Here is a 24,442-nt window from a genome sequence, read left to right on the forward strand (position 1 = left end):
TGAGATAGATATAGAGAGAAGAATAGAAAATAACAAAGAGGCTTAGAAAAGGACTTTTGTTTAGAGAGAATCTAAAACTATCAGAAAATCTGACTTGTGACTTATCTTTTGACTTATCTCTAAGCACTCCTTTTATAGACTCAATTAGGCCATTTAATTTAATTAAAAAATCAATAAAATAACAGCCATTTTGAAGCCCTAGGTCGAAATTATCATGGGCTATAGGCCTGTGAAATTTCCCATTTGATTATAAGTCCATTGGACTTAAAATCAAGGCCTGTATTATTTTCTATTGATTTAATTATTTAAATCCTTTATCAAATTAATTATTTATAATTTGAACCTTGATTTAAATTTATTTATTAATTTAGATACCAATTTATCTTAATTAATAAATCTGCCATAATTTCTCTTTTCTTCTCAAAATTACACAACTCTGTGAAACTATCCAAAATTGACCTGGTCAACTTTGATAATTCTAATTGATGATTAAATCAATTAATTGAGACTATCTAGATGATTTTATCCAAGGTACAATGGGGACCATGGGCCTATGAAATCAAGCTCCAATAAGTTATCATAAATCTAACAAATAAATTTACTAACTTATTAATTCCTCGTGACTCCATTATAGACTCGGAATTGCACTCTTGAATTCATAGAACGCTCTATAACAAATATAGATACGCTATTAATTATCCATTGTTACAACCATAATTGTCACTCAATCCACTATAGACGGTCTACAATGAGATAGGACTAAAATACCGTTTTACCCCTCATTGTATTTTATCCTTAAAACACTTAGTTCCTTGTAAATGATATTTCAGTAAACTAATTTAATTACTGAAATGAGATCTCTATCATTTATCACCTTGAACCAAACTAAAAGGAAACCATCGTTTCACTTCTTCATCAGAAGCTATAGATGTTCATATCTATGATTAACACTCCCACTCAATTATACTACCGAGTTCCAAAGATGTAAGTATGGGCTAGTCCGTAGGGTAAGCTGGTAACAAACAAGTCAAAGAACTCAAATAATACAATCAGTTAGAATACTAACCACTCAGAATTGAGATTGAATTGACCTATGGTCAACTATATGATATGACTAGAATAGATAATAACGGCATGTTTACTTATCTTATCAACTGTCAATATCGGTCCTGTCCGATGTAACATATACATCCGATCTTATCTACTTTGCTAATGTTCTGGAAAGAACATAACATTGTAATGTGTAAGTAGATCATATCATATATTGGCAAGTCAGTGTAAATCCGGTGCACTGACTAATCTTAGGACTAACTTATTTTGAACATATAATCATATTTATATTCCACTGTGATTACGTCACTATAAATAAGATTAGCTATATGCTCGGGATTTAATAGAAGTTTATATTAAACAAATAATCATGAAAATAAAACATGTGAGCAAAGTGATTGACCAAGTCAAAAAATGATTTCTATTCTTTTATTGATAATAAAATGAGATTACAAAGAATTTGGGTTTTAATTAGGGCATAAAACCCCAACACCACATACATCACTATGTATTAGCTCTAGTGGTTCTTTGGCTCTATTTCCCTTCGAAGTGAAAGGTCGTTTAGTCAATTTTCCTTCTAAACAGGATTCACAAACCGGTAGGGTTCCAACTGTTAGTTCCCTTAGAGGTCCATTTTTAGTTAACCGGTTTATCCTATCTAGACTGATATGACCTAATCTTAAGTGCCATAGATACGTGTCATTATCTTTAGAAACCTTTTGTCTTTTGTTACTTTGCGGAACAACTACTTTAAACAATTCAGAATTATTGAGCGTTTTTTATATTGGATTAAGCATGTACAGTCCTTTCTTTTGTTGTGCATGACAAATATTGCTCCCATTCCTTGAAATTAAAATCATATTATTATTAAAAGAAATGTTAAAATTTTGTTCATGTAACAAAGATAAAGAAATAATGTTTCTAGTAATTTCAGGAATAAATAGCACATTATTCAAAACTAGAAAATTGTTCTTAAAATTTAAACGGACTGTTCCACATGCTTTGGCTGAAACAAACGCTCCACTTCCCACTCTCATAGTCATCTCTCCTTGCTCCAACTGCTTTGCGGACTCAAGCATCTGCAAACAAGAACAAACATGGTTAGTGGAACCAGAATCAACTATCTATGATAATTTATCTTGTTCCACCATACAAGCTTCGAGTACAAGTAAATCTGATTTACCTTTCTTTTTCTCTTTTAGCTCGGCGAGATACTTTGTACAGTTTCTCTTCCAATGACCATCGACATTACAATGGAAACACTTTCCTTTGGGTGCCTTTTGTTTGGGGTCATTGTTCTTTTTGTTCTCGGGTGCCTTGGATGACTTCTTTGCCTTTTTCGAATTGTCCTTTTTAGGTTTGCTGTCATTGTTATTGCCTTTTCTTTTCTTCTTTGAAGAAGATGGTTTTGCTTCAGCAACATTTGTTTCAGCCTGACTTGAGATGGTCTTATTCAAAGACTCAAAAGTTTGTAATTCATTCAGCAATTGTGTCATGTTAAAATCCAATTTGTTCATGACATAATTTGTTGTGAATGCAGAAAAGGCAGGAGTTAAAGACTCAAGTATAATGCTTACTTGTGTCTTTTCATCCATGATTGCTCCATGCGTCTCAGCTTCATGAAGTACACTGATCATGTTCAAAACATGCTCACGCACAGATTGACCTTTCTTCATCTTAGCATTCATGTAGGTTCTAGTAGCCTCATGACGGCTTTGATCAGATGGGCGCCCAAACATTTCTTTAAGAGATTCTAGTATCTCAAAAATAGTTTCCATGGATTCATGCTTTGTTCGTAAGACATCACTCATGCTTACAAGCATATAGCACTTGGCTTTGTTATTGGATTGAATCCACGCATCAAATTTGTCCCGAACATGTTTCAGGGCATTGGCGCCAGGTTCTTCAGGACATTCCTCATTCAGGACAAACTTGTGGTTTTCACTAACCAACAACAGATTCATATTTGATTTCCATTTTATGAAGTTATCACTAGTTAATTTTTCTTGTGCAATCAAAGCAGTGATGGGATTTCCAGAGATAGACATATTCTGAATAAAATAAAAAATACAAATATATTATTATTATATTTAGAAAAATAAATATCAAAGTTTCGGAAATTAAACGTGATGCATGAGCACAATTAAAACACATACAATAAAGAATAATTTCCACGATAAAATTTTCTAACAATTAAAGTGCCGCCTTAGGGTCGGTCAAATTAATTTTAGAGAATTTATAAGACATTCTTATCTTTATTGTTTAATACTTAAAATAACTCTTTATTTTCTCTTTTAAACATTAAAGTACCGCTTAGTTTGGTCAAGTTATGATTATCCACTGCACGAGCTTAATCATAACTTTGTGAGTGTAACCCATTATTTCGAAGTTTATGACTTAACTTAGGACATGCCGCCTTAGGGTCGGTCAAGCCTAAAATACATCATTAGTTCCTATCTATGTAAGAAATACAACCTTGCTATTGATATGTCCAGACACCTTCCTTAGGGGGAAGAAAACAAAGCCGTCACAAGGCGCTATTCATATCTCACGGTGTTATATTAATAATGGAGACCATGGGTTATGTTTGAGATATCAACCCTCTCCCACTCACTATTTTGAAATAAGTGTTTTTAACCTAATTAATTCCAAATTAATTATAGTTTCTTTAAACTTTATGAACATAATTAAAATTGGAAAGAAAGCGAGTTTCTAGGTCCATATCCAATTTTAAATTACCAATCATGTTCATCTAAACTTTACTAAAAAAACACTTTTTAAAATAAAGTTGGTTTAAAGAAATTAAGTCATAAAGACTTAAAAAATGGTGTGATATTTTACCAAATTTTCAAAATAAAACTAAGTAATTTACATGCAACTGATTTCTCAAAACAATTCATATAAACATATAGGACAATCCTAATAATCATGTTTCTACTAATGAGATGCATGATTATGACTGTGTGGGTTTTCATGTATGGCATACAATGCATGAATATGTTATCAATCACATTAATCACATGAAAATAATTATTTAAATAAATAAACAATAAATGTTGAACCGGGTGCTTTTGGGTATTTCTAATTTTACAACCACTTTATAAAATTAAAATAAATAAAATAAAACTGCCTTAATCTCCATCGGGCTTCTTTACTTTATTGTCGGTAGGATATGTGGCATTGTTAGTCCAGAATAATAATAAGAAAATAATTTTCAAATTATTTTGATTAATTAAAACAAACTTTTAAATAATCATTATTTTTATTTTTCTTTTTAAATAAAACAACTTTTAATTAAAACTGAAATGAATTTAAATTAAAATCTATTATTTTGAAAAAATAAATTTTAAATAAGATATTCAAAAAAAGTTTGTTAAGACAACAAAAATATCTCATCATTTAAATATCAAATTTCAAAAATAGGATATTTAAACATTTTAAAATTTTTAAAAAATAACAGATTAATTTCAGAAAAAATAAAAAAATAAAAAAATTCCGGACCAGTCAGACGGGGACATGTGGCGTCAAACGGGGTCGCTGGGCTGGATTGTACGGAACCGTACGGACCCGTCTGTATGGCCGTCCGTACGGCATCCGTACGACGTTCGGCAGCAGCTCGGAGGTTGGCCTCGGAGGTGCGGTGGCTAAGTTCTGAATCCCGAGCTCCGTTCTGACTTTTGTGTGATCGGAATTACAATTTTATGGTGTCAAAAACCAAATAAAATTACATAAATCCTATGCCCTTTAATGGCTTACACAATGATCTAATCATAAACAAATTCTAACCCAAAAACACCATACAATTAACGATTCAACATTCCCACGCATTCAATCACATTAAGTCATTCATTCATTCATCAAAATAAATAAATGCATAAAATTAAACCCACAGATTCAATACATATATATGTGAAGATGGCTCTGGTACCATTTGTTGGTTTTTATTGATCAAATCAGAGATTATGCGCAGTGGAACAACAATCAAATTGTTAGGTTAATCCCATAAAATTTCTAGATCTACTTCTTCACATGCATATACATATTGAATCAAGGACAGGAATAGAAAAATTAACTCAGATCCTTCCTAGCTGCTACCTTTTCGTATGGCTGAATCCTTGAGATCTCACACCAAGATCTTCCAAAATGTTCTCAGACACACAAAGAACGAGTGTGGGCTCGCTATACAAATAATAGGCAATAAACTATTTATCAGATGTTTTCAACACATGAGATCTGATAAAGTTTAGACCTAGGTTTTGTGAAGAACAATGACTTTAGTTTTTGTCACTGTTCTTTCTCTGAGAAAGATTCCTATATATTTTTCTATCCCTAAAAAATTACGTTCTATGAAAAACTGATACCCTATATTTAATATATCCAATATATTAAAATATTTGTTATTTTAAACAAATTCAAAATAACTAATCAGTTATCAGATTTTTGTTTAAATAATAATATTTTAATCATATTAAAATATCTCATTATTTATTTAATATTTAAATAACTAAAATTGTGGAATCAAGAGACTGAGTCCATCTCTTATGCGTGTAACACAGTGCACACTGTGCCACACGTGTACCACATGCCTGTGATGGCATGTGATTTTTCCCAATTTTTATTATTATTTAAATACCAAAAATTCCAAAAATAAATTAATTCAAAATTAATTATATTTTTGTTAAATCAAATAATTAATTAATTACACATAATTAAACAATAATTATGTTTGATACATAGAAAAATATTTTACTTATCACATAAGTCCTTTTTGCCCATTTTTTGTATTTGCCTTTGACAGTGATTGTTTGAGCCATTTCGGGGACCATGGACCATAACATTAAGCTCCAATAAATTGAAAATAAATAATTAAACTCTTTAATTATAATAGTTAATTTATTAATTCTGATATTACTCCACTATAAATTCAAAATTGCACTCTTTATGTTATAGATATACTTTTACAAAAATATTTTTCTTAAGTCGTCCATTGATATAACCATCTTACAATAGTTCAACCCTCTAATTAATTTGTTCATAAATTAGAATGGAAGAATTACCATTTAACCTTTCTAATTTACTTCTTATTCCTTAAGTACCATTAATTCACTAGTGAATAATTAATCTATAATCTAATTATAGATTTGAGCTCAAAATCATTTAGTTCCATAATTAACCCTTAAGGGAACTAATATACGATCCGTTAGGAAAGATTAGATTCCGTATTGTTGATACATGTTCCCAGCCATCCATGATATTAAATCTCCAAAACAAAAGTCATTAGCCTCATTCTTTGAAGAGACCTTAACGAATGAATCAAAAGATTTAATAAACATGAACAGGAGTTCATGAACACTCAGGATTTAGGTTGATCTATAAATGATCATCAGTTATGATATGAATTACAAGTCTTTATTGTTAAATGGTTTTTGGATAAAGACTTTAATTCACATCAGTCCATGTCATATATAATCATATTATATAAAGCACATTTACCGAGATGTCTTTCCACATCAATAATCCGAATCTAGATTATTTGTATCATTATGATACTCAGTAAACCGTACTTACAACTCCAATTAAAGAATTCCATAACTTTAATTTGTTGTTGTTGACTATTTTTATTCATTCATGTAATCTTAATTCTCTCGTACTAATACAATATCACATCCTCAATAATGAATATGGAATTTTTATGATATTTTCAAAATTATTCAAACAATAATTTAACAATCTAAATATAACAATAATAATAAACTATTGTATTTATTTATTCATTAAAAAAACAAATGTCTTTACATGCCTTTAGGACACACTCCTAACAATTGTAACTTGTTAGGTTGAATTCCTAATAAAAACAATACCATAAACCAAAGTGTATATCTATAACATCCCAAATTTCCTAATAAGACTTAGTGTCTTGATTAGGGGGCCAGGAGGGCAATAATTGGATTAATTATGTGTTTATGTGATTATATGCATGATTATGTGAATTGTGTGAATAATATTATGATATGATTATTATAGCATGTGTTAGGTGTATTAGCATGCATGTGGGCCCGTTTCTTATTAGAAGGATATTTTCGTAATTTTGACCCGTTGATGGTATATTTGTAAATATATATGTTTTATGATTGAGACCATATTATTATGTGGATATATTTGAGTTATTTGGCACGAGGTGATCCTAGTGAACAAGTTAGAGGTTTAGTCACAACGAGGTCAAATACCCAACTCGGGGTGAGCTTAGGGATATTTTGATAATTTAGTACATTACTGGGATTTATCGGGTAATGGGAAGTTATTTGGTGATTACTTGAGGATATTGGAATTAATTGGAAAGTTATGAGGTGTTAATTAAGATTAGCGGGAAATGGTGGCAAAAGACGATTTTGCCCTTGGGGCATTAAGGAGCAATGATTTGACCAAATGTTCGTTTGGTCTTTTCCAAGCCAAAGGGGGACTTAAACTTACTAGAGGCTCTCAGAAATAACCACAAAACAAAAACACTCAGTTCCCTCTCTCTCGTTAGCTCTCTCTTTCTCTCTTAGTTGGTTTTTGGGTTCTTTGAATTTGTGGAGAATTTGCTTGAATTTGAAGAATGGAGCAGAAATTTGGTTAGGTGAAGCTTGGGGTCGTAATTACACAATTAAGGTAAGGTTTAAACTCTGTTTTGCTGTGAATTTCTAGCCTGGTTATGGTGTTCTTGAGTTTTAAACTCAACGTTGGGATTTTGAGTTGTGGTGAGGTTTTGGTTTAGTTTTTTTATATTAATATGCTATCTTTGATGTGTTGTTATGAGTTTAGAACTCAATTATGGGTTTGGTTAAGGTTTGGGGATTGATTCTATGGGTTTTGGTTCGAAGGAAATAGCTGGAAAAATGTTGGAATCTGGGTTCGTGGGGTTGCGCCCTGATGTTGTTCTTGAAGTGCTGCGGCCCATATGAACTCAGGGGCGTTGGGGTTCTTTTGAATCGCCACAGCGTCACGGCACCTGGTGGGCTGCGCCGCGGCACTTGTCCAGTGAAAACAGGGCCAAGGCTCTTTGCTTTGGGGCGCGTCGTGGCCCTTCACGGGTACGTTGCGATGCTAATGGGAAAGAATGGCCAAGTGAGGTTTCGAGTTGTGGGGACTCAAATCTAAGGGCTCGGGAAGGATTCTACTACCCGGTTTAGTAGAACTCGAGGTTCTGAAGGCTAGGATACGGTACGAAAGCCTTTATTCACTCAATATTGATGGATGTCTTCTATCATGGATGTGACTAGGGTATCGCTAGGGCTCGGAAGGGGATCATGCTTGAAGGTTGTTTCTATTTGTTTAGTGCTTGGACTAGAGGTAAGAAAATTGCACCCTAGGTTATAATTAGGGCTTAGGCCCCTGTGAATGAGCAAGATTATGATTATGCCTATGATTGTTTGATTAAGCATGCTTGAATGCTCTGTATCTTGATAATTATTAAATGATTTATGCTTGTCTATATTATCTAATTGAAAGGCTCAACTTATAAGTCAAGGGCGGAAATAACTCGCTAAGCGTCGGGGTGAAAGGCTTGACTTATAAGTCAAGGGCGACAATAACGTGCTGAGCGTTGACCGATATAGTTAGGCCTATCCAGGAGCGTGGTATACGCTTGACCGACCCTATGGTTGCTTGGAAAATAAAGCATCGGTACGCTTGGCCATCCCTAAGGCTAGTTATATAGAAAATAGGGCAATGGGTCCCAGGGTGACTCTACAGTCACTTTTCCTAGGGCAATTGGCCCTGGGAGACTCTATAGTCACTTATCCTAGGGCAATGGGCCATGGTGCGACTCTACAGTCACTTATATAGGGCAATGGGCCCCGGTGTGACTCTATAGTCACTTATTTGGATTGAATGCATGCATGAGTAGGGTTATTACTACTAGGCATGCTGATTATGATTTGGTAATATGTTATTAACTACTTATGAGCAAGTTTAAGTTTTCTTGCTGAGCATTGGCTCACATGTGCTATGTGGTGTAGGTAAGAGAAAAGGGAAGTTGGACCAGACATGAGTTTGAGAGTTTCGGTGACGGTGTGTACATATGCATCTTGCTCAACCACCACAGTCAGGGTTTCATAGAGGAACTAGGGTTAAACCCTAATTTTGCCGCTTAGGTCGACTTGTGTTGTAACTACCCTTTTGAGTTGTAAACGACTTTTGAAATGTTTATTTTGGGATCCTATGTACGAACTTAAACTTTTAATGAAGGTAAATATTCTTTTGGCCGAAATTTTTAACCCTAATCCGTTAATTACTTCTAGTAACACGCTTATGTCAAATGACTTGATTAGCAAATCCAGCACTATTTAAAATATACAGTCTAATGATCTTGGCTATTCATGACGTTACAATATCACTAAATCATTAAAGTCATATTTATTCTTATCTTCTTCTTCTTCCTCATCCTTCTCTTCTTATCCTTCTTCCCAACATCTTGATCACTAGTTTTCTATACATCTTCCTTACGACCATGTTTCTCACTATTTTCATCACCCTTTTGGTCAATGTCATCTAGTTTATTGGGTTGACGTTATCCTTTTCGTTGGACATTATAGTGTTGGTTTTTGTGATCCTCATTCCATTGTGCAAGTTGTCATCCTTTCCCGTCATCATTTTCATCTTGTTTCTTGGGCTGACTCATATCTTTTCCTTGTTGATCATGTTATTCATAATTGTGGTCATCAACCTCTTTATTTTTATTTTTTTTTGGGTTTTTGTCATAAACGCCCATTTGTTTTTACTAGTTGGCAATTTAGTCCTTAAAAAGTGTTGTTTGGCAAGTTCTTGATTTTCAGAATTAGTAACAATTAAATCCTTTGTTTTTTTTTTAACAAAATTCTAAGTTTCTTTATAGATAATTTTGACCTTTTAAAAAAAATATTATACACCTTCAAATGCTTTTACATATCATGGTATAAATAATTTCAAAAACTAAGAATTTTATATATATAAAAAAAAAAAATTGAATTATAAAGACTTAATTACTAATTTTAATTACTAATTTTTTAAGGACTAAATTGACAAAGAGTGAAACTCATGGCTAAAACCCCATTCTTTAAAGAAAACTCTCATCTTTGTACGGAGAGTAGAGACTCGATTCTGTTTCAACCTCACTCACACCATGGACCCTCTATCAGCTCTGCGAGAATTCACCATTAGAGGCGAGCTCGATAAGATCATTCGGTTCAACGATGAGTTCCGTTTTGGTTCGGATTATAGCTTCGTTTGTTCTACCTCCACCGCTTACCGATCCAAACAAGGCAATCTCTATACCCTCGAAACCTTAGTTTATTACATCAAGAACCACCATGTGAAGCACACGGATTACATCCAGAACGCTCGCACGCAGGGGATCCCCACTGTCACCTTCCCCGATCGAAAGCCCCTACTCGATTATCTCACTGGTAAAGTTTCCACTTCCGATTCCATCGAATTTCTTGTCCCCCAAAACCCTAGATTTCCCGATTTGCCCCTTCCTGCGATCGACGAATACCGCCCGGACGATGCTGTTGTTTCTGGTTCGAACGACGTCGTTGAACCTGGCCCTGTTGATGATAGAGCTAGGGTTTATGGGGAGCCTGAGAGAATCGACTATATGGCGTTGATTAGATCGAGTGAGAGACCACTGAAGGACCGGGAAGCTTTGTTGGAGAGCAAAGGTAGGAATTTTCATAGTGTTTTGACGACTTCGACGCGGCGCGAGGAGGAACGACAGCGTATCGAGTCGCAGCAGAGGAAAGATGGGTTGGTGGCCAAGAGCCGGCTTATGAGCGCCGACGAGAGAGGCATGGGTGGCTACGGCGATGAAATGGGTTACGACCCGAACCCGAAACCGAAGATGCATATGAAGGGAGGCAAAATGGGGGAAGGGGTTCCGATAATTTTAGTACCGAGTGCGTTTCAGACTCTGATTACGATGTACAATGTGAAGGAGTTTTTGGAAGATGGGGTTTATATACCAACTGATGTGAAGGCGAAACAGATGAAGGGACTGAAACCCGATTGTGTAACGGTACAGAAGAAGTTCAGTAGGGATAGAGACAGGGTAGTGACTGCTTATGAGGTTAGGGACAAGCCCTCTGCTTTGAAGGCTGAGGATTGGGATCGAGTTGTGGCTGTTTTTGTTTTGGGGAAGGACTGGCAGTTCAAAGACTGGCCTTATAAGGACCATGTTGAAATTTTCAATAAAAGTGAGTTTGAATTCCAGTTTTGGAATTGGGTTTTGATTTTGAGAGTTATGTGTTTTGGTTTTTGTTTTGCATTGGCATTTCTATGTGCTCTTTTTTACATCACATTTCAGATAATGTGAGCAATTTTCTACGCAGTTAAGGGATTTTTTATGCGCTTTGAAGATGACAGTTTGGAATCAGCAAAGACTGTGAAGCAGTGGAATGTGAAGATTATCTCAGTAAGCATTCTGTTTCCCCTTTTGAGCTGCTTATTTCCTTGATCTTTAGTACATTGAAGTTCTACGTTCCATTTTACTTTCTTTGAATTTGATTTCTATATTATAATGGCACTTATATTTGGATTATGAAATGTGCAGATTAGTAAGAACAAGAGGCATCAAGATAGAGCTGCGGCATTAGAGGTGTGGGATAGACTCGAAGAGTTTATGCGATCGCGTTCTCATTCTTGATGTGAACCAAGTTTTGGCGAGAAGACTGTACATTACTCCTGTATTTTGTTTACTAATCAGGGATAGTGAGTAAAATGTTTTATACTTTTCCAGGGCAATGAAATTAGATATGCCATGGATGATAAGATTTGTATCAAATGGCCGTACATGATATTGGTACAAGGGACATAGATTGGCTTAGCCAGGGTTTGAGAGCCAGGACATTTATACAAAAACGTTTTTCTTTGTTTGGCAAAAACTTAAGTAGTTCATCTCATAGATTGTTTGGTCCGTTTCAAGCTTTGACTGCGTCAGTCAAGTTGGTACTTCAAGTAAGCCACATCTGTTGGAGTGAGTCAAGTTGCAGAGTACATGATCAATAAGCCATTGGTTTATTCTGATTACCAAATTTTCTCCAATTGTAACTCTCATTGCATCCCAGTGCATTTTCCAAGTTTTTGGGGTGCCCTTGTGTTAGCGGAATGAGATACTTCAATCCTAAAGTAGTTCCTTGTTAAGGTTATTTCCCTCATTTTAACTTTTAGTTTTGTTGGTTCATTACTGAATGCTTCAATTAATTTTTATTTGTAATTTGATGAGCTATAACATTTCAGAACACTTTTATTAAATACAGAAGAGAGTATGCATCAGCTAGTCTCTTCGGTAGATACAAAATAATAAACCCTAAGTAGGGTCTCAAAATAATGAACACTGCACACCTCTCTAAATCTAGATGAGAACAAATGAAGAATACAATCGCAACAACTATGCATAAGAGTTCTGGGAACTCTGAAGTATAGACTAAACTGTAAAGAATCAGTGTGTTGCAAAGGCTGAAGTGTACGCAGCCACAAGAAGAGCAAAGAAGAACAGTGGAGTCGAAATCTTGATGGAACTTCCGTCTGATGTGCCGTTATCAGTAGCTGGTACGGTTTTAGATCCAGTTCCTACGTATTGATTTAATAAATGAGTTCCCATCATTCTAAACGTGAATATTTTTTTTTTTTTTTACTTCTCTCCAGCAAAAAAATTTCAAGAGCAATTATGTACCTGAAGAAGTGTTCGGAGAATCTGAAACTGGCGTTCCTGCTGGAGAGTCTGATGGAGAAGTAGCTGTCACACATGATTTGAACATGTTAGTATTAGATTACTATAATAATTATGGTGCCATAATTTATCATGGTATGATCATACAGATTATTGTTTTATATTAACACTCACCACCATTGCAGCGGCTAAGTGGAGGAGTCTGGACATTGCAGGCACCAGGGAGCGCCAAAGCCTGAGTTTGATTGATATTAATTCCTAGTGAAGAGCCACCGCCATTGAGGACCTGACACAAGCACTGTGGCTCAGAGCGGACTACGGTGGCAAGCTGAGAGCAGCATCCTGAAGATGGGTTGGAAGAGTTTCCGGTGATATAGTTCAGGCACGGGGACATGCCCACCAATGCATTAGTACAACTCTGCTGCGCAGCCACCATTGCCCAACATGATGTGGCTAGCACAACAGCAAGGATGAAGAAACTTCTCTGTGCCATTTTTTGAATGTTTTTTCTTGAATATAGAAAAAGCTCGAGGAATGAATAGGAGTTGTATGCTTTGCTAGTGTTTGATTGGCTTGCTTAGGTTGAGAATTAGAAGAGAAGTGTGTGCCTTTTGTAGGGAAACGGGGAGAGGAAAGAGACAAAAGGAACGATGAGGTATGTTGGTGACCAACTCTTGCTACTTCTGTTAAACTAGTGTTTGTTTGAAAGCTCACAAAATGGTGTTCTTCCAAGGTAAATTTATTTGACTGGATATGTTTGCGTGGCCAAGCATTGAATCTGTGTTTTTTTTAATGGTCGGTTATGCTGGTGAACAACTTATTCTAAAGTTTATATGGAATTCAAAGCTTGTAGACTTATTTTAGAATGAAAATGTGAGAAATTTGGTAAATTGAGCCACAAACTGGATGTTTAGTTAAAGTCAAGAAAGAATCTTAAGAAGATGGATAGAGCAGATAGAAGGGTGGTGCACTTACCCCGTCCGGAATGCTGCATGGCTCCTTGTGAGTATGACATCTGTCCCTGCTTGATTGCTTCAGACGCAAATTTAAAAATTGACTTCTCAGCGTTTGATTTGTATCAAATCATCTTAGACACCTGTAAGAGCATTCCAGCTAGGCTTGGTTCCATCGGGTGCACTAACCCTTGTTCCCATTAGGGGCGGTGCAGTGTCCTGTCTCGATGGGGCAAATTGCCAAGTTAAAGTTATTTGAGCTTCCAAAAAAAAACCTTTTTATTTGAAGGTACCTATTTCATTAAAGTAATACCAAGTTGAAGCTATTATCATAATTATGAATATTTCAAAAAAAAAAAATTAGTAAAATTAATCAAAAGAATTAAACTTATATTTTTCCTTTATTTTTTTTTAAAAACTTATATTTTAAATTGATGAAAATATATAAGTTTTTAATTATTTCAAATCATTTTCATTAATTTTAATAAAATATTTATTGATGTTCAATATAAAATAATTATTTTGAGAAAGAATAAGATTGAGAAAATAATTTAAAATTTTAAAAATAATTAAAATCTTACATTTTTCCATCACTTTTTATTGTTTATCAAAATAAGAAAAAATAGTTATAAAAGTGCAATATTTAAAAAAACATTGAGTACTTGGGTATAAAAGTGTAATATTTTGAAGATATTGAGTATATTTATCTCACAAAAAAATTGGATATAAAAATACAACTTTTTAAAAACATTTGGTATTTTAGCCATCATTTACTCTAAACAAATTATAGATTTGTACAGCTCAGTCTTTTTTTGCAATTTTTTTTTAACAAATTTATGTTTTTCTTTTAAAAAAATCTTTTTGTTCTTGGTAAACAAAATTTATGGGTTCATTTCTGTATCTGGTACTAAATTGCTCCGATCAAATATCAAAAATGTATTGGACACCATAGTACTCTATAATGCTCTAAATCTAAATATAATTAAGATAAATTGTTTATGGAAGACTGGATGAGAACCATCTTACAATGGTGCTATATATTTTAGTTCAGATTCAGACTTATAAATTGTGATTGCTGCTGATGAAGATGTTTTGTTTAATAAGTAACATAATCAGCGAAATGAGATTTCAAATAAAAGAAGATAGTTTTCACTGAAGAATGCGGTGTATTAACAAAACATCAGTGGTTAATAAAGCTTCACTAAAGCTGAATCTTGAGAGAATATTTGGGGTTAATTTTCAAAAAAATTATGCCATGATTTTGTATCTTTAAGTTATTTAACTCTGATTTTGAAAATGTAATATTTGGCTCATTTTCCTATTTTCATTTTACTTGTGAGACTTGGGATGCATAACTTGGCATATAATTTTCCAAAAATAACATAACACGATTTGGGAAATTATTTATTGGGTACCTGTTTAGACCATGTGCTTTGACAAATTATTTTTTAGACCTTATGTTTTGTAAAATAGTTCAAATAGAACCCTAAACCCGATTTTGGTCAAAGTTTTCTCAATTGAAATCACAAATAACATAAAAATAAATTCATTCAGCTTAAAAAATGTATTATTATATTCATTTTTTTTTCATAAAAATTGAGTTTATAAGTTTATTTGAACTATTATACAAAATATAGGGTCCAAAAATAAATTTTTTAAAATACAGGGTCCAAACAAATTATCAAAAAAAATACAAGATTTAAAAATGTATAAACCCTTATTTCTAACTATCACTTCCTTGCAAAGAAAATTATTAAAATCAAGTTGTGATGGCATGAGACTTGCCATTATAGCGCGTAGAACATATTATAAGCATTGTAACTTAAAGAATTTTAACCAACAAACGAAAAAAAAGACCTATATATATCCATTGAAAAATATACTTAGATTCATAATCACATTTGTATATTTAATAAAATATATAATATAAATAAGTAAAACATTAAAATAAGTTTTGAAGTATTGAATAATCCAAATGCTAACATTTACTAAAAAAAATCAATACATATAGTTTAGATCAGTATAAAACACTCAACACTAATCACGTTTATTTTATTTAAATGTCAAACAAGAAATTCTTACACGCATCTTTCTTCATTTAAAACGGTACAACACTAAATTGAATCACTACAACTTTAACTAATGAAAGATGAAAAATAAATATAAAAAAAATATATGAAAAACCCCCATTGACCATCACAAGTATATAAACCTTTATTTTATTTATTAAATTGATATTGATATATCTCTAGTGAGAATATTTGGGCACATTAATTAAACAAACCTTGCAGTCACACACACAGGACCACACTTACATACAAGTATATAACATATAATTTAAACTTGATAAAAGTAGCAAGACACCACACATGCATGCACCACGCAGTACTAGCAGTACGTAGTAGTACAATTTCAATATTGAACTTCTCAGAAGCGGCTGCCGTAACTAGAAGCATAGGTTGCTATAAGCAACACTAGAAGAGAGACATTAAGAGTCAGCTTCATTTCAGTGAAAGAGCTCCCCCCACTAACTTGAATTGTACCTGTTCATGCCATTAAAATACAGTACTTGTCAATAATGCCGCAGGGCAAAATAACTTTTATTATTATTATTATTATTGTTACTTTGCATAATAATTTTCTACACATATTTTGTCTAGTGCACTACCCTATCAAAAATACTCAACATCATATTTGGAAGAAGATTATTTAAAAAGAATTATATTAAAAAAATATTTCACTTTACAAAATAAAATAAGATTATATATATATGTGTTTTCACTAATTATTCTAGACTTCTTAATTATGTATTTTATATGTGTTTTCAAAATTTACTTGATTGGACCTTGTATTTTGTTGAATTACATTTCAGATCATGTATTTAGCAAAATTGATCAAAATAGTACTCTTGACCCAATTTTAGTCAAATTAATTTAAAATATAAAATTAATTGTTGGGTCATCGACGATGCGATAGATTCATAGAATTTAAGAAGATGGTTGAATAACAGACAATGGAAGATTATATTTAAAATTATTTTAACTAAAATTAGATTTAGGGTACTATTTTTATATGTTTTGCAAAATACTGGCTCCAAAATATCATTTAACAAAATACATGATCCAATCAAGTAATTTTTTAAAATACAGGGCAAATTTAGTATAATCCCATTCTATTTAGTCAAGATAGTGAAGTAGTCTCTTTCTAAACTATTAGTAATGCAAGCATATCAATATTTATATAATTTATTCCTTAATAACACAATTACATGACTATGGCTAATTTTACATTATTATGGGGTTATGTACTCAATTTGATCGTGGCAATAAAGTACACTAATCAAGCAAGATAATATGAAGTGATTATGTACAGTCATTCCTTTTATTTTAGTTTTGGGTTGATCAGGACTAATCTTTAATCTAATGCCTAAAAGTTACTTGGAAAATATGCTATTGTTCATAGCTAGCTAATAACTCATGATAAATTATTTTGGGATCCTTGTTTACAATTAGTAACACATAAAAATATCTCTAATGATTTTATTTACCATAACACAAAAGTTAAATCAATTATGATTATGGAGTTGTGTACACAACTGCATCAATTGTGCACATGTATCATTGCATCACTTATGTGTAAAATGTATGTGAATATACGAAATCACATCAAGATATGTAAACATTACTGTTAAATATCACTCCAATCGGGTTGAGGCGTAGCCACACACAATCAAGTGTAGGCAATTGTCCTACCTGAATTATTTATTTATTTATAAAAATAAATAATTACATATAAAAAAACTTTAATATTTTATATTTATAAACTCAATGTTTGTCCCATCTTATTTATTATTATATTCTTTTAACTTTGATTTAAATTTTTGGCTCCACCACTAATTGTGGTTAAAATTTACAAGGTAGAAATATATATTAATTACTTAGGTACTAAGAAAAGTAAGGTTTGAAACTATCTAACAACTTATCCTTGAACTAATAAAGATCTGTTATTAATGAAAGATACTCGACATAAGATGTTTAAGACCATGCACTAATACATATAGAGACAATATTAAATTCTGTTAGTCTACATTGCAAATCAGCCATTACTAATTGATAATTAACTAGTTCAATTTCAAGTGTTACCTGGTGAGCCATCAGGGGAACCAATAGGAGCCATTGTTCCACCTGTTCCAATACCACAAATTTGTTATTACAATCTCTAGTAGTAGTACTAGAGTTATTGAAACTCAAAAGACTTGAGTTTTAAGTTTCAAACTTTACCGTTGCATTTACTAACAGGGGGAGTTTTCACATTGCAAGCAGCAGGGAGTGCAAGAGCAAGTGTCTGGTTGATGTTAACACCCAATGAGGCCCCACCGCCATTGAGCGCCATGCATAGGCACCGTGGTTGTCTCTGGACAACGCTGGAGAGTTGCGAGCAGCAAGAAGACGATGGGGTCGACGAGCTACCAGTGACATAGTTCAAGCAAGGAGCCATGCTAATTAGAACATTGGTGCAGCTCTGTTGAGCCATTGTCCTTGCCCAAAGCATGGTCACTAGGACCAGCACTACAAGAGCCATGTTAGTCACTTTAGAAATCATTTGCCCTAAACTTCAATACCCAACAAAATAGTGCTATTTGGCTAGAAGTACTGGTGACAATAGTGTGGTAAGTGAACTTGTTTATATAAAAGAAATTTACTAATATAAGTTTTTTAGTTTCAAACATTGGTAAACTAGAATAGTAGTCTAGATGAGGTTGTATTTGCACTTATTATTATATGATATCATATGATGTTGTAAGTTGTAACGTGCCAATTTTTGAAGGTGGCATAAATATCATGGTCAAGTATTCTTACCGAACTTGATTTGCATACGTTTTAAGGATAAATCCCAATGAGAAGGCCAAGTGATTTTCAGGTAACCAAACTTCAAAATATGCCATCTCATCAGCCTTAAGTGATTGATACATGACCATACAATAGTACCACAGCCGTGATAAGGATCTTCTAGTGCATAATACACATGAACCCCCAAGACTTTGAGCCCTTGGCTTAGGGTGATGAATTATTAGGTATTGACATGAGCTCTTGACCAGCCACAAAGTAGCACAACATCACTTTAGAACGTATCAAAGCTCGCCAGGTCAGCCAAAACCCAAGTCAAATATGGGGTCCATAGATATCACTAGATGTCATCTCCACCTACTTCAAAAAACACCCTTTTTCCATAAAAGTTTGTTAAGGTAGTTTATCAGCTCCAAAACCTACTTGAGCCAATCTCATTCCACCAATCATTCCTATAAAATACCCCCTTCATCATCTCCTTCTTTCAAACACTATCTCTTGAGTCTTAAAGCACCAAAAACATACTCACTATCTCATCCTTCTGAACTCAAAAACACAACAAAATCGAACCAGATTCACATGGAGTCTCTAGTCCATCTTCCCCGCTTACTAGTGGCAGCACTGGCAATCGTTGCGGTCTTGATTACACCAGCATTCGGCCAAATCAGCACGCCCTGCAGTGCTTCAATGATCGCTAGCTTCACACCCTGCATGAACTTTGTGACCAATAGCAGCTCCAGTGGCACTTCCCCAACCTCAGACTGCTGCAACGCCTTGAAAAACTTCACCAGCTCAGGCATGGAATGCTTGTGCCTCATTATTACCGGAAGCGTTCCTTTCCAAGTCCCCATCAACCGTTCTGTCGCCATATCCCTCCCCCGGGCATGTAACATGGCCGGTGTCCCTGTCCAATGCAAAGGTCAATTACATGAAATCCATTCTCTAAGCTCTTTATTTACTCCCATTGTCATTTCAATATATGTAAACTAACGAGTGAAATTGGTCTTCCTTTTTACAGCAAGCGGTGGCCCGATTCCTGCTCCAGGTACCATTTTCAGCTCAAACTTTTGACATTCGTTTTGTCTTCAAATATGCAACTTTCATACCGATCATTAATTTTTCTTTATCATCAATGGCAGCTCCAGGTTCGTTTGGCCCAGCTCTATCTCCTGGTGCTTCACCATCCGCTAGCCTTAGTCCTACAGGTAACTTTTAGTCCTATTCGTAAGAGAGAGTGCTACATAACTCGTCCCGACTACAAAACATTTTTGTTTCATAATATTTTACATCAAAGTACACATAAGAGCAACACTACGCGATTCTCACTAATTCACTTTATGGTCACGTGGTCCCATAAATGAAAGCCACTTGGGCTTTCACTTTATGGGAACATGACCCAATAAGTGAGAGCCACCTAGCCTGAGCAGGACTCGGCCTTGGACTAGGCATCTTTAATCTAAACAAATACATACTCAAATGACATATTCAAACATTTTAACATGTTGTACTACTCGAGCAGGCTCTTCAGTTGGACCATTTTCGCCGGCGCTGTCACCAGAATCCGACACAACACCGTTGTTAACTCCTCCAACTACAACTGGTGGGTCTGAAGCTCCAACAGCAACTACTGGAAGCCGTTCTGTTCTGCCTCCATCAGCTGCCACTCCTTCATATAGTGTCTCCTCCTCTGTTTTGTTATTTGCCATGGGATGTCTAGTGATGAAGTTGTACTAGATTGTTACAATCTTCATCATATGTTGTCAATTATTTCCATCTATTGTATTTGGAGATTCTTTTGGGGTTTAGATTATTATTTATTGGGCTATTTCACACCATTGAGAGTCATATTGTTCATGAATATACAACTACATTGGTTGTAATCAAATTTTAGTTTCATTTTGTATGTGTGTTTTATTAATTTGTTTGGCTACTTTAGATAGTTGAGTTATATTGGGTGATTTTTGTATAAAATAAATATACATTATTTTTTTCAATGAATTCTTCATTATTTTGTTTCTAACAATAAAAAAAAGCCTTTCATTTATTACTAATGTATTTAAAATGTAGTTGGTAAATACTCCACCTATCAAGTAGGTTAAGATGGCAAACTATAATCTAATCTTAAATTATTGAAGTGGGTTACCTAAACCTAAAACTTGACATAAAAATCTAGCTTTAGTATATTTTGATTTAACAAGTCCTGCAAAAAAATATTTGAAGTTTAGTTTTTATATTATAATATTTTAATTATTTTTTTAAGGATAAATAGATTTCCCTACTTTGAATTATTGACCTTATTGAGTTTTGTTTTCCCTTTTGAATTATTATTTTGAGTTTTGGTCGTTGATTTTCTTTGTGCAGCAAATATAACCGTGAAGAATTTCATATCCCTTCTATATAAAAAGTGTGTAGAGTTTATTTTGTTAACTTTGACTAAATATTCTAAATACTTAATGAAATATATATTTAAAACTAACTAAAAATAGATATTTATTAATTATAGTAATATAAATTCAAATATGATAGAATATTAATATTATATTAATATTTAATATAAAAATACATATATAATAATTATATTAATATAAATTCAAATGTTATAAAATATCATTATTATAATTATATATAGTACTAGATATTTAATAATTATATTAATATAAATTTAAATGTTATAAAATATTATTATGATAATAATATATAATCCTAATTGTTGACCGCGTTTTTAGCCAACGACGTGAGAACGTCAAATACGACAAGCCTTCAAGAGAAATCAAAACGACAACAGACGGTATCAACAAGAAAAGTAAAGAACACAGGAGATTTTTATAGTGGTTCAGCCCCGATTGTCGGTAATAGCCTAATCCACTTAGAGTTGTGATTTATAAATCTATACTCAAGATCAGATGGACTATGCCAACTGAGTTTCTTCAGTATAAATTGTGAAAATACAAGAATTCTCTCTAATTTCAGCACTTTCTCTCTCTAGAATAGACAGACCCAATTTTATCTCTCTAGAAAAAATAAGCAGAAGAAGTCCCTCTCTCATCTCATAAGCTCTCTATTTATAGAGATGGGATCCTCAACTGATATCCCCTTATAATAGGGATATTTTACTATATTTATTATATTTATATTACAAATAAGCATTCAACATTCAAAATGTAACAAACTCCCCATTTGTGGGAAGAATGAGAGATTCCCGCGCATGTTGTTGAAGTTGTATCTGACTTAGTCTCCTCTAGCTAGTTGGTCCACCTCCTACTCGCTACCCATGCAAGGGCTGGTTGAACGTGCATGGTGGTAGGTTGAACGTGCATGGTGGTAGGAGATGCACTTCTCTCCTCTAACATGCACTCTCCTCTAGCATGCCATGTTCCTCCTTGAACCAATCTCCTTGGCTTCTCCTCGGACTAAGGTGGTCCGAGGCAACCTCCTTGGCACCTCACCTTGAACAACATTGAGGGAACCTCACCTTGGACAATATTGAGGGAACCTCACCTTGGACAACATTGAGGCAACCTCACCTTGGACAACATTGAGGCAAGCATCTCCCAAACATGTCCGATCGAACATTGTATAGACTTTCCTTATGAAAGTCTAAGTCTCCATTCTCTTGCATGAGACTCCTCCTCCTTAGCTATTTACCTTGGACACGTTCGAGCCAACACTTAGAAAACCTTGGGAGGCTTGCCTCCTACACACCCTTGGGGTCTCCTAGGACCACACCCTCCTTGGGGTCTCCTAGGACCACATCCTCCTTGGAGTCTCCTAGGACCACTCCCCTTAGCTCTCCTAGGAGGCACTCTCCTAGATGCATTCTCCTTAGCCTCCTAGGATGCATTCTCCAATTTTTGGGTATAACACTAATTTTCTTACTAAATATATTAATATGAATTCAAATATTGTAAATTATTATTATAATAATAATGTTTAATACTTATATTAATATAAATTTAAATATTATAAAATATCATTATAATAATAATATATAATACATAATCTTAATTTTTATTAAAAAATTATCATTTATGTTTAAAAAAATTATCATATTATATATATATAAATCATAAACAATGTTCTGGTTTAATTTTTCATTTAATATGTTTATGTCATTCTTTTATATATAATATTATTTATTTATTTGAAATTTATATGACAATGATACAAATTTAATAAATATATTTAATAGTATCTATAAATAAAACTAAGCAAACATGTGTCTGCTATGCACGTTGCTTAAAAAATTAGTGTTAAAGAAATTCTCTATTGCACTCAATTTTTTAATGCATAATGCATTGATGCATAATATAACATTTATCCAAATAATAAATGAAATTATGTCACTATGATGCATTGTTAATTTTTCACCTTAGCCTATGTAACTTCTATTCTTAAATTTATACCATGCTATATAGCTCTGTTCACTATTTATTTATTAATTAATTTTTATCAAGAGGGGAGGGGAAAAATTTAATTAATTTCCATGAAAAGTCAACAGCTATTCCTAAAACGGCAAAATAAATGTTGTCGTTACTTTTTTTCTTTATGTCGAAATAAAATTGAATAAAAGGGCATTTTCGGGAACCCAGTTTTAGTTTCCCGCCATTCACAGTTATAATAACGGACAAGTCCTAACCGTAACCGGATCCCGAACGGAAAGACAAGATCCCCACCCCTTCTCTCTCTCTCTCCCTCACACACAAAAGCACTCATCCACGGTGGCCACCACCACTGCCATGGCTTCTCCGGCGTATTCGGCATTGATCACGCCACTCGTGATATCAGCGCTCCTTCACTTCATAGCAGCTCAACCACCGCCGGCAAAGGCATCGTCGCCTTCGGTTCCATCCCCACGGGCTCCGGGGTGCGTTGGTGAGTTGGTCCTGTTCTCTCCATGCCTATCTTTTGTTTCGTCCCCGCCGAACAACCTCTCTAAGACTGCCCCATCCAAGTGCTGCGATGCGTTCATTGCGGCGATGAACTCCGGCGACGGTCCGTGCCTCTGTTACCTTCTACGTCAGCCTCGAATGCTTGGATTTCCAGTCAATGGGAACAGAGTTCTTTCTTTGTCTTCGCTATGTTATCCCGACGAGTCCTCCAGGAGAGGCAATTTGCAGGCGCTGTGCTCCGGTACTTGATTTCTTTTACTATTTTAAATGAATCAACTTTTTAAAAAATTCCATTTTATTTTCTTTGTTTCATCTATAATTGATTGGTTTTATATGTATGTAATTTATATGTCTTCATGGGACAGGGTCTTCTCAAGCACTGCCACCATTTCAGAATGGAACAGTATCGGGGGTTTCAAACTCTTCTCACCCTGGTAAACTGTTTTGATCACTAACCTTTCATTAAAGAAATCTCTAAACCCAATTTAGTATTGAAGGTTCTCATAGTTAACATTATCATGATTCTTAGTTTATATGATCAAAACTAAATGCTAAGTCAGTCAAACAATGTGAAATGGTGATAATAGCGTAACCTTAACTTATATGAATTTGCGGTGCAGGTCCTAATAATAACCAGTCAACCCCCTTTCCGAGCTTGCCACCAAAATCTAATAACTCAAGAACTCCATCAAGTTTTCCATTAGATTCTGAGAACTCGAGTACAAAAGCAAGTCCACCAGTGGAAATCGGCAAGGGGCCACAAACGCCGTCAGAGGCACCAAGTTCAGTAGTTGCAGATCAGTTGTCCGGCAACTTCAACTCTAAGTCTCAAAAGGGCTTGCTGGTTTTTCTTTTCATCATCATGCATACATCAGCATACAACCATTTTTAAACATTGTTTTCCATCATTGATCTTTAATTTTTAGCAAATTAGATTAGCCTGTTCTTTCTTTTGAATAAAGAATTGAAATAATTGTCTGATTCTTTGAGACTGTCAGCTGAGGTTTAGCAAAAACA

The 24,442-nt window shown here is 34.0% G+C and overlaps 5 protein-coding genes across 5 annotated transcripts; 3 read left to right on the forward strand and 2 right to left on the reverse strand.

The window, feature by feature from the left end:
* Nucleotides 1-10,072: 10,072 nt before the first annotated feature.
* LOC133819107 (protein CDC73 homolog) lies at nucleotides 10,073-12,615 on the forward strand. The gene is made up of 3 exons (XM_062252274.1): nucleotides 10,073-11,261; nucleotides 11,397-11,479; nucleotides 11,618-12,615. Exons 1-3 carry the CDS (start codon nucleotides 10,193-10,195, stop codon nucleotides 11,708-11,710), a joined length of 1,245 nt encoding a protein of 414 aa, XP_062108258.1. The 5' UTR covers nucleotides 10,073-10,192; the 3' UTR covers nucleotides 11,711-12,615.
* Nucleotides 12,274-13,574, reverse strand: LOC133819108 (non-specific lipid transfer protein GPI-anchored 5). The gene is made up of 3 exons (XM_062252275.1): nucleotides 12,911-13,574; nucleotides 12,740-12,802; nucleotides 12,274-12,636 (listed from the first exon to the last, which is right to left on the reverse strand). The coding sequence occupies exons 1-3, from the start codon at nucleotides 13,227-13,229 to the stop codon at nucleotides 12,506-12,508; spliced, it is 513 nt and encodes a 170-aa protein (XP_062108259.1). The 5' UTR covers nucleotides 13,230-13,574; the 3' UTR covers nucleotides 12,274-12,505.
* A 2,304-nt stretch (nucleotides 13,575-15,878) lies between these two features.
* LOC133819110 (non-specific lipid transfer protein GPI-anchored 5-like) lies at nucleotides 15,879-18,350 on the reverse strand. The gene is made up of 3 exons (XM_062252277.1): nucleotides 17,970-18,350; nucleotides 17,832-17,873; nucleotides 15,879-16,232 (listed from the first exon to the last, which is right to left on the reverse strand). The coding sequence occupies exons 1-3, from the start codon at nucleotides 18,289-18,291 to the stop codon at nucleotides 16,117-16,119; spliced, it is 480 nt and encodes a 159-aa protein (XP_062108261.1). The 5' UTR covers nucleotides 18,292-18,350; the 3' UTR covers nucleotides 15,879-16,116.
* Nucleotides 18,351-19,015: 665 nt separating this feature from the next.
* LOC133819109 (non-specific lipid transfer protein GPI-anchored 20) lies at nucleotides 19,016-20,530 on the forward strand. Its single transcript, XM_062252276.1, has 4 exons — nucleotides 19,016-19,455; nucleotides 19,555-19,581; nucleotides 19,676-19,741; nucleotides 20,056-20,530. The coding sequence occupies exons 1-4, from the start codon at nucleotides 19,116-19,118 to the stop codon at nucleotides 20,268-20,270; spliced, it is 648 nt and encodes a 215-aa protein (XP_062108260.1). The 5' UTR covers nucleotides 19,016-19,115; the 3' UTR covers nucleotides 20,271-20,530.
* A 2,674-nt stretch (nucleotides 20,531-23,204) lies between these two features.
* On the forward strand, nucleotides 23,205-24,380 carry LOC133819112 (non-specific lipid transfer protein GPI-anchored 25). The gene is made up of 3 exons (XM_062252281.1): nucleotides 23,205-23,666; nucleotides 23,791-23,859; nucleotides 24,046-24,380. The coding sequence occupies exons 1-3, from the start codon at nucleotides 23,273-23,275 to the stop codon at nucleotides 24,315-24,317; spliced, it is 735 nt and encodes a 244-aa protein (XP_062108265.1). The 5' UTR covers nucleotides 23,205-23,272; the 3' UTR covers nucleotides 24,318-24,380.
* The last annotated feature ends 62 nt before the right edge of the window (nucleotides 24,381-24,442 follow it).

Source organism: Humulus lupulus, chromosome 2, assembly GCF_963169125.1.
Source record: "Humulus lupulus chromosome 2, drHumLupu1.1, whole genome shotgun sequence".
Taxonomy (NCBI): domain Eukaryota; kingdom Viridiplantae; phylum Streptophyta; class Magnoliopsida; order Rosales; family Cannabaceae; genus Humulus; species Humulus lupulus.